This window comes from Stomoxys calcitrans, chromosome 2 (assembly GCF_963082655.1).
Source record: "Stomoxys calcitrans chromosome 2, idStoCalc2.1, whole genome shotgun sequence".
Classification (NCBI taxonomy): Eukaryota; Metazoa; Arthropoda; class Insecta; order Diptera; family Muscidae; genus Stomoxys; species Stomoxys calcitrans.
Window position 1 is genome coordinate 115,757,878 of NC_081553.1, and position 16,279 is coordinate 115,774,156.

At 37.1% G+C, this 16,279-nt stretch overlaps 1 protein-coding gene across 3 annotated transcripts in view; it reads right to left on the reverse strand.

The window, feature by feature from the left end:
• Positions 1 to 16,279, reverse strand: part of LOC106090681 (cytotoxic granule associated RNA binding protein TIA1) — a 348,445-nt gene that overhangs the window by 12,118 nt on the left and 320,048 nt on the right. The window contains exons 7-8 of one of the 3 annotated variants that reach the window (XM_059363828.1): positions 8,785 to 8,944; positions 2,121 to 2,652 (exon numbers count right to left, since the gene is read on the reverse strand). In XM_059363828.1, coding sequence (XP_059219811.1) covers positions 2,644 to 2,652; positions 8,785 to 8,944 — 169 coding nt within the window. In that variant the 3' untranslated portion in view covers positions 2,121 to 2,643. Of the gene's footprint in view, positions 1 to 2,120; positions 2,674 to 8,784; positions 8,945 to 16,279 lie in introns of those variants that run through there. The other 2 variants (XM_059363827.1, XM_059363826.1) reach the window with 2 other exon arrangements.

The following is a 16,279-nucleotide window of genomic DNA, read 5'->3' on the forward strand; positions in this document are numbered from 1 at the left end:
ATGAATATACCCCCTTCCTTCGGTGGTGGGTATAAAAATGCCCCAGAATACCTCTATCTCACGGTGTGTCACATGACAATCCGGTATTAAAAGTTTACGCACGTCATTAATGTTTTCTGGTTTTTGACGGCCTTCATGGAATTAGTCTTTGAGCGAGTTTCAGTCATTATTTAACTCATTAAACCAGGTTTTTACAGTGATTTAGGATAGTGTTTCACCGCCATGCAAAGATTGAAGTTCACAAATGCACTCTAGTGCTGATAATCCACATAGAAAGTTGTGAGAAATGGTCGCATGAAAATATTCACGAATTATTTCGACATCCAGATAGCTTATTAAAATTCCTGTATCAAATTTCGACCAAAGCAAATATGTTCAAAATGTATTAACTACGGTTGACAAATGACAACAAATTATCCAAAATCTGACGAACATACACATGGGAGCTATATCTAAATCTGAACCGATTTCGACCAAATTTTATGGATATTGTGGAATTCGATTGCGTTGTACAAAATTTTGGAAAGATTGGGCAATAAATGCGCTTGCAGTGGGTCTAGGAGTGAAAATCGGGCGATATATATAAATGTGAGCTATACCTAAATCTAAACACATTTCTATGAAATTCACTGATAAGATTGAGAGTCAAAAGAAAATCCTCCCTGCCAAATTTCGAGATAATCGGTTAACAAATGACCATTTTATTGCTGTATTACTGCAAATCGGAGGAACATATATATGGAAGCTATATCCAAATCTGAACCGATATCTATGATATTCAACTTAAATATTGAGAGTCGTTTAAAAATCTTTTCTGCCAAATTTCGAGAGAATCGGTTTACAAATGACCATTTTATTGCTGTATTACCGGAAATCGAACGAACATATATATGAGAGCTATATCCAAATCTGAATAGATTTCTATGAAATTTACCACTAATATTGAGAGTCTTAAGAGAATCCTTCCTGCCAAATTTCGAGAGAATCGGTTGACAAATGACCATTTTATTGCTGTATTACCGGAAATCGGGCGAGTATAGATATATGGAAGCTATATCCAAATCTGAACCGATTTTTTTCCAATTTCAGTAGGTTTCGTCTCTAGGTCGAAAAACACGTACGTACCAAGTTTGAAGACGATCGGAAAAAATTACGACCTGTAGTTTGTACACAACTTAACATGGACAGACAGACGGACGGACAGACAGACAGACAGACGAACATAGCTAAACCGATTCAGAAAGTGTTTCTGAGTCGATCGGTATACTTTTCAATGGGTCTATTTCTCTTCCTTTTGGGTGTTACAAACAAATGCACTAAGTTATAATACCCTGTACCCTGGTAGTGGTGTAGGGTATTAAAATTATACGAAAAGTGGAGAATTTTCACATATCGAAGTTTTTGGAGAGATAGACTTACACATTAATCACTGTACAGGGTGGCTGATGAATATTGCTACAATGATGAATATTGCTACATTTTTTTTTCGGTGTATGGAATACATTTTTCTTTTATTCATGTTAAATTAAATTATTAAATTAATTATTAAATTATTATTAATTAAATTAATTAATTAATTAATTAAATTAATTATTAAATTATTATTATTAAATAGAAAAAAAGTTATTACATTTTTTTTTGGTAGCGGCTTTCATCAGCCACCCTGTATGCAGTGACTGAACTTGTAGATCTTTTAAGTATCTGGAATACCTTAAAGAGAAAATTAGTAAGACTATATGAAACATTTGCCTCCTTTTAGTTTAAAGCAAAAGTCAGTCTTGAGTGATAATTTTTTTAGAATTCAAAATTTTCAATCAACAAATCTTAAAAATTATTTAAGTTCTACCTTTGCAAAAAAGTTTTTATATTTTAGCTTAAATAAGAAAAACTTAAAGCATATAGTGAAGTGAAAATTTACTAAAGCGGTGTAGGGTTCTAAGGCATAATTAAAACGAAAATTGTAATATACATAAACATGTGTAAAGAAAAAGCGTGAAAATGGTTTCAAAGAGTTATTCCTAATTGGCATATATTTGTACGGTTAAGTGTTGTCTTGGTTTGTGTAGGTGTGTGTTTGTGTGCGTATGTCCTTTGATTATTTCTGTTACACTAATACCATGAACATTTCTATGTTGGATTAAACGGGATTTAAGTCCTCTCCATTAGTTTGCAGTTTGTTGTTGCAGACCTTTAAACCCATGTCAATTCACAAATAATTCTATTCAATGAAGTATTTATTTATTTATTTTGAAGTTTATTGGCATTTTTGTTTTTTGTTTGTTTGTTTGGATTACCATTCAATTCATTTCATCTCATTAAATTTTATAAACATATATGGGTATGCTTAGTTAGGTAGGTATATAAATAAAATATGCCATTTTGTATAATTTTTGAGATTTTGTTTGACCATTTATGGATTTGCAGCATAATTTAAGGTGTTGTTTTTCCTTTTTGGTTTTGTTTTCCGTATCTTTTCTTTTGGGGGATTTTTTTGTTTACTCTTGGTTTTCTATTTACAACTCACAATTATGTCAAATTCTTAATTTAGCATATTTTTCTTTGGTTTTATAGTATAATTATATTTTTTTAATATATATATATAAATTTTTTTTTGTAATTTCAATTAATTTTTGTTGTGAGGATTTACTGTGCCTGCAAAAGTAAAGGATAAACCTTAAAAAATAATATGGGTGTTAGTAAAAATTGAAAAAAGAGTATTAAAAAAAGGTAATTTGAAGGAGAACATTGTATAAATAAGAGGAAACATTTGTTTATTGGTTGGTTTTTTTTTCAATTTGAATGAATTTGAATGGAATAAAATTGCAAAGAGGAAAGTGCACGTGAATAGAGCAATATGCCAAAAAAATTATTAAAAATTATTCTACTTGATAGCTTGGAGCAAAAGGAGTAGTCTATAAAGGAATTTAAGATTACAAAAAATGAAAATTTCTATATAAACTTGAGAAGAAAAACATGCAAATTCGTAAAAACTTAAGTTTAAGTCATAAAGAAATTGAAGATAAATTCTAAACGTATACAACTTTTTGTACTTTTTCGTGAATGAACACAAGAAACATAAGACATTTGAAAATGTCTTCGTTTTAATTTTCAAATTCCTGACTTCTTAACTAGCAAATGTCATATGGTATGAGATTCTAAGGATTTTAAAATCTTGTACAAAACAATATAAATACAATAGAGAGAACAACAATCAACACCATAACCTTTACCAAATACCACAACTAAATGTGAGATCTGCCCATATACTCTATCCCCTTTAAAAAAAAAAAAAATCTTTTATCCCGTCTTAGTTAACCCATAAACTAAGTAAAAACCAGTAAGGAAAGGCAAAAGTCGGGCGGTGCCGACTGTATAATACCCTACACCTACCCTATAAATACAATGTGGGACCTATATCCAATTCTGAACCAATTTTGAGAGACCTCGGCGAGCAAATATGTTCAAACTGTAAAAGCGACAGTTGACAAATGACAACATTATGGCAAATTACCCAAAATCTGACGAACATATATATGGTAGCTATATCTACTTCTGAACCGATTTTGAGAAAAACTTCTCAGATAATGTAGTAGTCGTCGAGGAAAGCGTTGTACAAAGTTTTGGCAAGATTGGTCAAACAATGCGCTTGCAGTGGCTCTTGGAGTGAAAATCTGGTCATATGCATATATGACAGCTATATCTAAATCTGGGCCGATTTCTATAAAATTCACCAGTTATGTTGAGAGTCACAAGAAAAATACTTCCTGCAAAATTTCGACAGAATCGGTTAACAAATGAGCACTTTATTGCAATTTTCCTCAAAACCAGGCGAACATATACATGAGAGCTATACCTAAATCTGAACCGATTTCGAGCAAACTCTTCAGATACTGTGGCAGTCGTCGAGGAAAGCGTTTTGCAAAATTTTGGCAAGATGGGTCAATAAATGCGATTGCTGTGACTCTAGAAGTTAAAATCGGGCCATATATATATATGAGAGCTATATCTAAATCTGAAACCGATTTCAATGAAATTCACCAGTAATATTGAGAGTCAAGAAAAAATCTCTCCTGCCAAATTTCGAGAAATTCGGGTAACAAATGACCATTTTATTGCATTATTACTGAAAATCGGACGAACAAATAGATGGGAGCTATATCTAATTCTGAGGCATTCTAAGGCACATCTTCCTGCAGAGACAAAGAAGGATATCTTGTAACTGACACAGATGACATGCTGAGGATATGGAAAGAACATTTTATCCAAATGCTAGTGACCGACGTTGGCGGCGAAGAGGATACCGCAGAACCAATCCCTGATGATGGTACAGAATGTTTACCTTCTATTTAGGATGAAATCCAAGTAGTAGTGACCCAACTTAAGAACAACAAGGCAGCAGGAGCCGACGGGTTACCTGCTGAACTGTTTAAGACCGGAGGCGATACGCTGATAAGGCGTACGCATCAGCTTATCTGCGCAATCCGGATAGAAGAACGCATATCCGATGATTGGAACCTTAGCATACTATGTCCGGTACACAAGAAAGTAGACAAGACGGAATGTGCCAACTACAGAGGAATAAGTCTTCTCCCCATCGCATACAAGATACTCTCGAGCGTACTGTGTGAGAGATTAAAACCTAAAGTCAAAGATATAATTGGGCCCTATCAATGCGGCTTTAGACCTGGTAAATTCACCCTGGACCAGATATTCACACTGCGCCAAATCCTGGAAAAGACCCGAGAAGGACAAATCAACATCTATCATCTCTTTGTTGACTACAAAGCCACCTTCGATACTCCTCTAAGTTCAAAGGTATTTCAAGCCATGTCTGAGTTTGGTCTACACTTGCTGATACGCGTTCCTCAGTAAGAATAGGAAAGAATCTCTCCGAACCATTTAATACCAAACAAGGTTTCAGACAAGGAGAGAACTGGAGAAGATATGGCACACTAATCACAAGAGAACACATGCTACTCGCCTATGCCGACGACATCAATATCAAAGGACGGTCACCGAAATTAGTAACTGCAGCCTTGGAAAGAATCGAAAGAGAGTAAGTGAAAATGGGTCTGGCAGTAGATGGAGATAAGACGAAACTAATGGTTTCAACTCCCAAAAAGCCTTGCGCAACCGACCAGACAAAGAAAATGGAGAACCACGAGCTGTATGACGACGATAGCATAGTTACCCGCATCAAGATACAACGGCTGTATTGGCTAGGTCATGTTGTCAGAATGGATGGAAGAAGCTCCAGCAAAGAAGTCTTTTGAAGGCAAATACGGTGGTACACGCAAACCAGGAAGACCAAAAGCCCGATGGAAAGATCAAGTGGTGGAAGACACCTCGAAACTTGGTGTCAGAGATTTTAGAATGAGCGCAGAAGATTGATATAAATAAGAATTGTTTTTGTACGACTTCCAACAACTGTATCAAGTATGGTCGGAATCGGCATATAACCTGATATAGCTGCCATGTACACCGATCTCCCAATTTGAATTTGTGAGACTCTGAAGGGCGCAATTATTACACGATCTGCCGAAAATTTTGAACTTCTAAAAGCCTTGACAAGTACGGCCCATATCGGTCAATAACTTGATATAATAACTTGATATTTGAAAAAGTCATTCAAAGAACTTCACAAATGCGATCCATGGTGAAGGGTATATAAGATTCGGCCTGGCGGAACTTAGCACTCTTTTACTTGTTAATGTTAGACGGTTCCTCATACAGTTTCTTCCAAATGTTAACTTTTCGTTAGAGTTGTATATTGTCCCGATCCGAATCCACCTGTCTATTTGGGAGTAATGTGCCCCTTATGACACTTAGTCCCAAATTTGGATATAAGATTCGTACTGTACTTCCAACGGCTATACAATGCTCACCAATGCTATCATCATCGTGAAAGATGTCTGCCATCAAACTCACTAAGACATTTTCGTCCATTGAGAAGCCACAGGAACAGGGGAAGGAAAATGCCTTCTACAATCGATCAGATCGCTTCTATAAGCCCAACAACTTGCGAAAACTCACATCCAGTTCTCAACAAATGAGAAGCTAAAGTGGAACTCTTTCTGTCAGTGAGGAACACACACTCACAACAGATGTGCTAGAGTCTCTGCTTCCTCGACGTCCTCACAGCTTTTGCAGAAGTCTTTACTTGCAAACTTCAGTCAGTCAACATGTAAATATTTCGATTAGACAGTGATTTGCCACGACGGACACAATGACTGAGACGACAGTTCTAGCCAGCGACACCAAAGCGGTAGACTGGGCCACATAATTCTGTTCACAACCAGCACTTTTTGACCATCTGTTATTCGTTGCCCTTCGGGCCTGATCCTGAAGACCAAGCTTTCATGTCGCCCAAGGCATATCCATAGATTACAGTTCCCCTCGCAAGCTCGTCTGCTCTACAATTCCCTGCGATAACCTTGTGGCCCGGCACTCAAAACAGATGAATTTTGAACTCTTCAGCCATCTCGTTGAGAGAATTCCTAAAGTGGAGGGGGATGAATTGAATTCAGAAATAAAATGACCCATAGTTACCTAATGGATGCCTGGCTGCTTGAGAAGATATCTATGGCAATCGTCGTTATGACATTACATCTTAGCCATTCCACTATTTCTTTCATTGCAAGGCTCTCCGTTTGATACACACTTAAATGGTCGGGCAACCTTCTTGATATGAGCCGTCCTAGTTCTTCGACATCAAAGTCCACTTGGTCGTCTAAGTTGTAACCATTCGTATGGTAATACTCAGGAATGTCATATCCTCAAAACGCTTGGATATATTCAGAAGTATGAAAAATTGTATGGACAATGTCCAGTAAGGAAACACCGGGACTACTGTTTAATACACATTTCCCTGGAAATTCTCCAACGGCAAACTGGCGCAAGAAGTGCAAGAAGAGAGAAATGGGAGAAATTGTGTCTGAGTTGAAAATTCCTTGGGCGATAAAAATGTTGACTCATTTTAGTGGCCAGGCCCTGATCACCGGTTGAATTACAAGCAGTCTCCGATAGACTGGCGTCTTGGCTTAGACAGATATACTCTACTTCAATCAGCATGTCATGTATATTTGTGGTATGGAGAGACACAGGGGTCATTTTCATTTCAAAAGATGGGGAAACCTTAAAACAAGAAGGCGAACATTTTTGGAGTATTATTCTGTCATCGTTTCAGCTGAAGACACTAGAGAGGTTGATACAACCGTATCTTAGGCAAATATCCCTGGAGATCGCCTGTGTTTCGCTGCCAAGGAATATACAATGGTGGCATTTCCTTGATATTGAGGGAGCTTTAAATTATGTTAAACGTATATCTATCATGAGGGAACTAGAGTTTGTAGCAGCAATACTACTGGTAGGGACATTTCTTAATAACTTATTTGTTAAAAAATTCATTACGGCAGGCTTGGGATCTGTAGATCTACAAAGACTGTCTCCTCCACTTTGGAGTATAGCCATTGGCAATATATTATTGTCTCTGGAAGAAAAAAGTATAAAAGTTGTTGCGTATGTAGGTGACGAGGCTAGCCATTGTGGTTAGGGGAAGTTTCTCAACACTCTTAGAGATATAATTAAAGAATCAGTACGTACGATGGCGAATTGAGGTCTAGGCGAAAATCCTACAAAGTCGGAAGTTGTTCTTTTCATCAGGAGATACAAGCATTGTGCTTCCATTTGCTGCAAGCATAAAATTCCAGCGGTGGTGATCCCTTACTGCTGACTTTGTGACGTACCGTTCCATTTAGTATGGCAGCCCTGAAGAAACTTCTCCACAAAGAGGTTTTGCACAGCCATACGCTGTACTCATACTTGTCTGCAACTCCTCTTCATTGAACTTACAATCAGACAGAATTCATTGATATGTGACAAGCTTTGCCCCTCTTCCTTAATGAAATTTTCATGGGCAAATTTAGCATTTGTGGATTTTGCTTATGAATCAATTTTGATATTCCAAAAATTATAGAGATTTTTCTACGTCATCGCCAAGAAGGAGAAGATCCATTGTTGATACACAAAATGTTTGATGAAACAACAAAAAGTCAGCTGAACAGCAGTAAATTTTTGCTAACATAGCAAACATTTTCTGCTGTTTTTAGAAGATAAAATGTTGATAGTAGCCTCAAAATGCTTCAAATTCTTGTAACTATGTCTAATTTTTTAGTTCTAAAAGTTTGTAGAATTTTATCAAATTTTTGTAAACTATACAATTTTTCAATGTTTTCAAAAAACAATATGCAAAATGTCTTTTAAGATCGTGTTGATGATTTTAAAGAAGAAATTAATGATTTTATAGGAAATGCCTCAATTATCGTTAAGATGCTCTAAAATTGGAAATGTTTTCTTTCCAAAGTTCAACATTCTTAATTTAAAGCCAGCAGACAGTGTTTGCTGATGTCAGCAGACTTATTTCTCTGAGTGTAGTATTGGCCCTAATTAAAATAAAATTCCCTTCACTTAACCTAAGAGATTGAAGCTGAAGTAGAAAGAAAAACATTGAAAAAAATCTTAAGAAAATAGTGCTACAGAAAACATGCAAAAGTAGGAAAAGAAAAAACAACAAAGGGAGCAAAAACGGGGGAATACGAAATAAAACGAAAGGAAACGAAACAAAACTACTTATTATGTACATATTGCCTATGTAAAGTGCAATAATATTTATTTATGTCAAAAGCTTTCATGTTGCCTTTCATTTTGTTCTTGTTCTGTGTTTCATTTTTTTTTTTTTCTTATTTTGGTTGGTGTTTCTTAGTATAGTTTGAAGGGGTTACCTACCTGGGGGCTAACTTGGAATTGCTGTATGGGGTAGGCTACGACACCAGCTGCCTGTGGTATGGCGGCACCGGCAACGCCCGCCGTCGCCAACTGTTGAGCAGGAGAAATTTGGGCTTGTGTAGCTACGCCTTGCCAAGTGGTTGGTATTTGAACACCCATGCTGTAAAAGACGCAATGAAAGCAGTGTTAAATTTGTACAAAAACAAAAAATTAAACACAAAAATACAATGTTTTGGTTGTGTGAAAACTAATTTAGTTAATAGATACTTAATCTACATAAAATTCCCAAACAGCTAAATAAACATTTCCCCATACAAAGAAACACACGCACACACACACACACTCACCCACATCCTTGTGATTTAATTGAATGGGTGTTGGGGAAATGTAAATTGGAAATTTTAAAGTAGATCTGTTAATGTGTGCGAGTACTTTATTTGCATACAACGTGTACAATTATCACTCTCACACTGTAGTAGTCCGTCCTTCTGAGGTCGCACTGACGACGGTACATTTGCACTTTAGAACTTAGGCGATATAAATTTGTTTTTTTTTAGCCACATGTTTTCATAAGTTGACATTTAGAAAATTAAAAACAAAACACATACCGACAAATCGCATGCTCAAGCGAATACCCCAAGAAGTGCTTGGCTCAGCGTGAACATTTAATGAACAAGCCTGACAATTAGTAAATGAATTCAGACATTCGTCATTTTATCATTATATACCCAAAGGCATTTCAATCATTAAAATACATATCTGTAACTTTATTCTTGGAATGAGCATACAACGGGCATACTTATACTTATATGCGTGCATACACATGTAGCTATGTGCGTGTGTGTGTCTATTTGAATGTTGAGATGCAAACATACCATAGTATATATAACGGGTTTCAACACACCTAACACGGACGAAGACCAATTAATAAGTGAGGTAAAAAGGGGGAAATGTGTTTAAAAGTTATGATCTGAAATCGCCTGTCTAGGCCGTATGCTGAAATAGCCCTTCACGATTTAATAGCCTACATAGAGGATTCTCTCGATTTTCAAGGAAAATACAAGGGTAGCATTTCTTTACATGGACGGTGCTTTCGACACCGACATCAATCATGAAGGAGCTTGCGTTTAAAGACATCAATACTTCCGTAAGATAGTTTTTTAATAACTTACTTAATAGATGTATTACGGCAGGCTGTATTACGGCAGGCCACGTATGCTGATGACGTGGCTATTACGGTTAGGGGAAAGTTTCCCAGCATCCTAAAAGATATACTTCAGGAAACTCTTAGTATGACTGCGAAGTGGGATACCGAAAGTGTCCTAGATGTAAATCCGTATAAGAATCGAAGTTGTTCTTTTCAGCAGGAGATATAAGTTACCTATGGTGGCACCTGTCTCCTTGGGGAAGAGAATGTTCTATTTACTGATAGCGCAAATTACCTGAGTGTTTTGCAGGACGACGGAAAATTGATCTATAAATCCAACATTTTGGAAAGGACAAGACAAGTTATTTTGGAGCTATACACCTGCAAGAGAGTCATGGCCAAAAGTTTGGGCGTTGAAACCGCGTATTATGCACCGGGTGTATACTGAAGTTGTCAGACCTATAATGCTATATGATGTTGTGGAATGGTTGACGTCGCTTCGAAAGTCCACCTACTGTTCAATATACAGCCGGATTAAAGGATGGCTTATTTGTGCATCAAAGCCGCACTAAGGACAACAACATCTGATGAACTGCATTTAATGATACAACTAATGTCTCTGGACATTGTTGTAAGACAAATTGCTGCGACCACTACTTTAGGGCTAAGAGATATCTCCTTTTGTTTCTGTGGCGCCTGGACACTGTGTTTTCCTTGGTACAATGCCCCAGGTCCCAGGCAGTGTGGATAACACGTTGCCTAAGCCGCTTTTTAATAAAAAAGTACTGTAGCACTATTCCTAATGGAATCGATTGGAACTGCAATATCTATGGTAACAGAAGTCGCATTGACTTCTTTACGCATGGTTCCAAATTAGACGAACAGGTGGGCTTTGGTCCTAAGACTAGGACTTGTCATATCAAGAAGGTTACGTGACCACTGCAGGGTGTATTAAGCGGAGATCCTTGGAATCGTAGAAGTGATGGAATGGCTAAGATATAATGTTATAACGACAAATGGCATAAATATTTTCTCAGAACTTATTCGTTAATTCTAAAACCAATCTAAAAATAAACCAATCTGAACTATCACTGTGTCACATTTCAGTGAAATCGGATTATAAATGTGACATATATGGGGTCAAGACTTTAAATCGAGATATCGGTCTATATGACAGCTGTATGCAAATCTGGACCGATTTGGGCCAAGTTGCAGAAACATTTCGAAGTGCCTAACACTGCCCTCTGTCCAAAATTTCGGCGACATTGGACGATAAATGCGCCTTTTATGGCCCCAAAACCTAAAATCGAGAGATCGGTCAATATAACAGCTATATCCAAATCTGGACCGATCTGGCCCAAATTAATGAAGAATGTCGAAGAGCCTAACACAACTCACTGTCCGAAATTTCAGCAAAATCGGTAATAAATGTGGTTTTTATGGGCCTAAGACCCTTAATCGGGAGATCGGTTTAAACAGGACCATAGTTTTCACATTTGTTGAAAGTCATCACAAAACACTAAATGCTCAATTTCAGTCAAATCGGACCAAATTGCGGCTTGTAAGGGCTAAAAATATTTCGAGGTGTTACAAACGAAATGACTAGATTAGTATACCCCCATTCTATGGTGGTGAGTATAAAAAGCGATAGACATAACTCTTTTTGGATTTTGCAGATTTAGCAGCCCGAAAATTTTTTCGAAATGTAGAGGTGACCAATATAAGGGCCCTGCCAAGAAGCGTCCGGACCACCTAAGGCCTTGAAATTTTGCATTTCATCTCCATATCACATCAACTTTGCCGTTCTCAACTGTTATAGCTTCTAATGAAGTTATCCATCGATTTGACTTCTTAAACCCGTAGACGCCGAAGTTATAGAGTTTGAGATATGAAACTGAAGTACTTTTACTCTGCTGCATAAATTAGGCATAAATTCGGGGTTTTTGCCTTTGCCTATGTAAATTACTTTAATAAATTAAGTTTCGCTCATTGAATATATGCTGGAATAATAATAATATTGGTGAGTTATATTGACACGTTTAATCTGGGGTTGGTCTACCAATAGGTCCACCTTTTGATAAACTATCATATATTACTAGCCGAACCGGGCCCGCTGCGCTGCGCCTTCCTTAACTCTCTAATATCTTTTTAGGGATGGGACACTTCGTCCTGTATGCGGATATCGAATTCGTGCCATTGTAGCCTATGACCTTGAAGGTGTTCGAATCCTGGCGAGAACATCGGACAAAGCGGTGGTTATCCCCTCTTAATGCTGACGACAGTTGCGAGGTACAATGCCATGATTGGTCATTTGAAAAATTTTCCCCAAAGAGGTGTCGGGACGACGTTCGGACTCAGCTATAAAAAAGGACCCTTATCATTGAGTTTAAACTGAGAAGTTTGCCTGCTAGGTTCCTGGTGTTTTTAAATATTAGGGCAATGGGAATTGCTTTTTAGGGGAGGGATGACACCTCAGATATTTCGATTCAAATATGGATATCAAATTCATGCTGCACTTCCAAATCCCTTTAATTTTGACTCCATATCGCCATTTCCGGTAAATATGAAAATTGGATATCAAATTCGTTTTCTACTCTAAAATACCATTCATATGAGTCCCATATTGTCATAATGGGTCAAATAACCCATTTGACGTGTCTTTGGGAGGAAAAGCGCCACCTTGACTGGAACGCAAATTTTAATGTCATATTCGTAATCTACTCTCTAATACCCTTCATTTGAGTCCCATATAGCCATGGTCGGCTAATATGCCCATTTGGGGGTATTTTGGCGACCTCCCATTACTTGGACCTAATGTTTTATGCCATATTTTTAATCTACTGTCTAATAATTTTCATTGGAGTCCCATATTGACATGAACTTCGAATATATCTGTTTAGAGGCGTTTTGGGTTTGGGGGGGGCCCGCTGAGTACTTGGACCCAAATTTTAATACCATATTCGTTTTTGGTCTCCAATACATTTAATTTGATACCCTTATTGTGCCCATCGGACCACTTTCGGATATGGTTGGCATTTTTGGGGTAAGGGGGAGGGTCCGCCTCCACCCGATATCTTAAAATTATAAAGCCTTTGTTTTCTTCCAGACAAACGTACACAATCTATGACAATTTTAAGAAAAGCGGTTCAGCTATGTATCATATAATCATAATGGGTCTAATGGCGTTTTTGAGGTTTGGCGTGACCCCTTATACTTTGTTCTGATTTTGTATGCCAGATTCGAAATCTACTCCCAAATACCTTTCATTGGAGACCCATATTGAAGTGAACGTTCAATATGCTTGTTTGGGGGAGTTTTGGGTTGAGGAGGGCCGATGGGTACTTAGACTCTAATATTTATCATATTCGTATTCTACTCTCCAATACCTTTCATTTGATACCTATATTGTCCCGTTCGGTCCACTTTTGATTATGGGTTGTATTTTTAGCATAAGGGAGAGGGTCTGTTCCCCTTCCAATATCGAAAAATTATGTAGAATATGTTACCTTCCAGATAAACCTACTCAATATGCGAACATTTCGAGAAAATCGCTTCTGCCGTTTTTCAGTCTATACGCAACAAACAAACCTAGTCCCATATATCCGGCTAATGTGCCCATTTTGGGCGTTTTTGTGGTGTTGGAGTGACCCTCCATACTTCGACATGAATTAGTATAGCAGATTCGTTATCTTCTCCCGCATACTTTTCATTTGATACCCATTTTGTCCTTATCGGTCCACTTGCGATTTTGGGTAGTGTTTTTGGGGTAACGGTCCGCCCCTTCCGTTATCAATCAATTATATTGCCTATTCCTACTTCCTAACCAAAGTGGTATTCTGCACCCGAATACATTTCATTTGAGTCCCATATTGTCATGATCGTCAAAAAAAACCTATTTTAAAGGGTTTTGGGGCTGGGACGGCCCCCTAGGTACTTGGACCCAACTTTTATTACGATATTCGTACTCTAGTCTTGAATTCCTTTCATTTGAATCCCATAAAGCCCCAATCAGTCCACTTTTATTTTTGGGAAGTACTTTGCCGGTAAAGGGGAGGGCCCGCCCCCCTTCCGATATCAAAAAGTTATATAACCCATGTTTCCTTGCAGACAAGCCTACACAATCTGTGAAAGTTTCAAGTTAATCGGTCCAGGCGTTCTTGAGTCTATACGGAACAAACAAACAAATACAAATTGAATTTTATTATACCCACCACCGAAGGATGGGGGTATATTCATTTTGTCATTCCGTTTGCAACACATCGAAATATCCATTTCCGACCCTATAAAGTATATATATTCTTGATCGGCATAAAAATCTCAGACGATCTAGACATGTCCGTCCGTCTGTCTGTTGAAATCACACTACAGTCTTTAAAAATAGATATATTGAGCTGAAACTTTGCACAGATACTTTTTTTGTCCATAAGCAGGTTAAGTTCGAAGATGGGCTATATTGGACTGTATCTTGATATAGCCCCCATATAGACCGATCCGCCGATTTAGGGTCTTAGGCCCATAAAAGCCACATTTACTATCCGATTTTGTTGAAATTTGGAACAATGAGCTATGTTAAGCCCTTCGACATCCTTCGTCAATTTAGCCCAGATCGGTATAGATTTGGATATAGCTGCCATATAGACCGGTCCTCCGATTTAGGGTTTTAGGCCCATAAAAGCCACATTTATCATCCGGTTTTGCTGAAATTTGGGACAGTGAGTTGTGTTGGGCCCTTCGACGTCATTCATCAATTTAGCACAGATCGGTTCAGATTTTAATATAGTTGCCACATAGACCGATCCTCCGATTTATAGCCTTAGGCCAATAAAAGCCACATTTATTATACAATTTTGCTGAAATTTCTGACTGTGAGTTGCGTTAGGCCCTTCGATATCCTTCATGAATATGGCTTAGATCGGTTCAGATTTGGATATAGCTTCCATATAGACCGATCCTCCGATTTAGGGTCTTAGGCCCATAAAAGCCACATTTTTTATCCGATTTTGCTGAAATTTGAGACAGTGAGTTGTCTTAGGCCCTTCGAAATTCTTCTTCAATTTGGCTTAGATCGGTTCAGATTTGGATATAGTTGCCATGTAGACCGATATCTCAATTTAAAGTCTTGCCCTTAGAAAAGGCTCATTTAAAATCCAAGTTCACTGAAATTTGACACAGTGACTTATATTGGGCTTTTCGACATCCGTGTCGTATATGGTTCAGATCGGTACTGCTATGGGACATAGGGCATACAATTTTCACTGGATTTTGATGAAAGGTGGTTTACATATCAACCAACATATTAAGCGTCGCTTAAGCTGTCCTAAATTTATGTCCTTTCAGGCTTTCTATCAGTACTTTTGTTTTAAAATAGCAATAAAATGGTCCAAAGTTCACTCATTTTACACTTGTTAAAAAAAAAAGTAATTGTAAAAAAAAAAAATTTAAACATAATAGGCATTTAATTACTCATTTGTTAATTTTTCTCCATTTGAATTGTTTTGTAGTTAATCATAAGCCAGAAGCATTGTAATTTTTACCGGCATCAAAAAGTATCTATTTTTCCATTCATTATAATGGAAAAACATTATGCTTTCATTTTCAGAGCAAATACCTTTAGGGATTTTCATTTTGTTAAAAGGTGTAATTGAAACAAAATTAATATTTACGCTCTGACATATCTACAATAGGAGTAATGCAAATGTTAACCCTTTTCCACATGAGTTCATAGTCGGCAAAACCAAACGAAAAAACGAATGGAGAGAAAAAAAAACGAGAGAACAATATTTGTTTTCACCTTTGACTTTTTTGTCTTCTCCTTTGATTGTCGTCCTCGTTAATTTACATGCACACCCATGTAAGTGTTTAAAGTGTGTAACCTCAATTTGTGTTAAATTGTGTTTACATTAACAACACTCAGCAAATGTACACATATTCATACACACACACACACACACACACACACACATAAATACATACATACATCTATGTAAATATGAATGTTAATGTAAATGAATGTATGTATGCATGTATGTATGTATGTGTGTTTATGCAATTATCCTTCCTTTTATGGGCTAAATACAAATGTTTCCAATGATGTTTTCCAAATAATGTTTTACAGTTAAAGGATTATTTTCGATATTTGTTTTAGCATTTATTTTATTGTGTTATAATCAATTATAGTAAAGATCGAAGAGTTTACCCATGAGATGTTGCTTTTACGGCTATGTTATGGGTGGCGGTGTAAAACGGCTAAATTTGGGATAGCCTAAAAAGTCTACCACCCGTAACATAGTTTTATACAGTTTCGTAGGAGGAAATGTAAAATTTCAACCACGATTGATCTATTGCGTC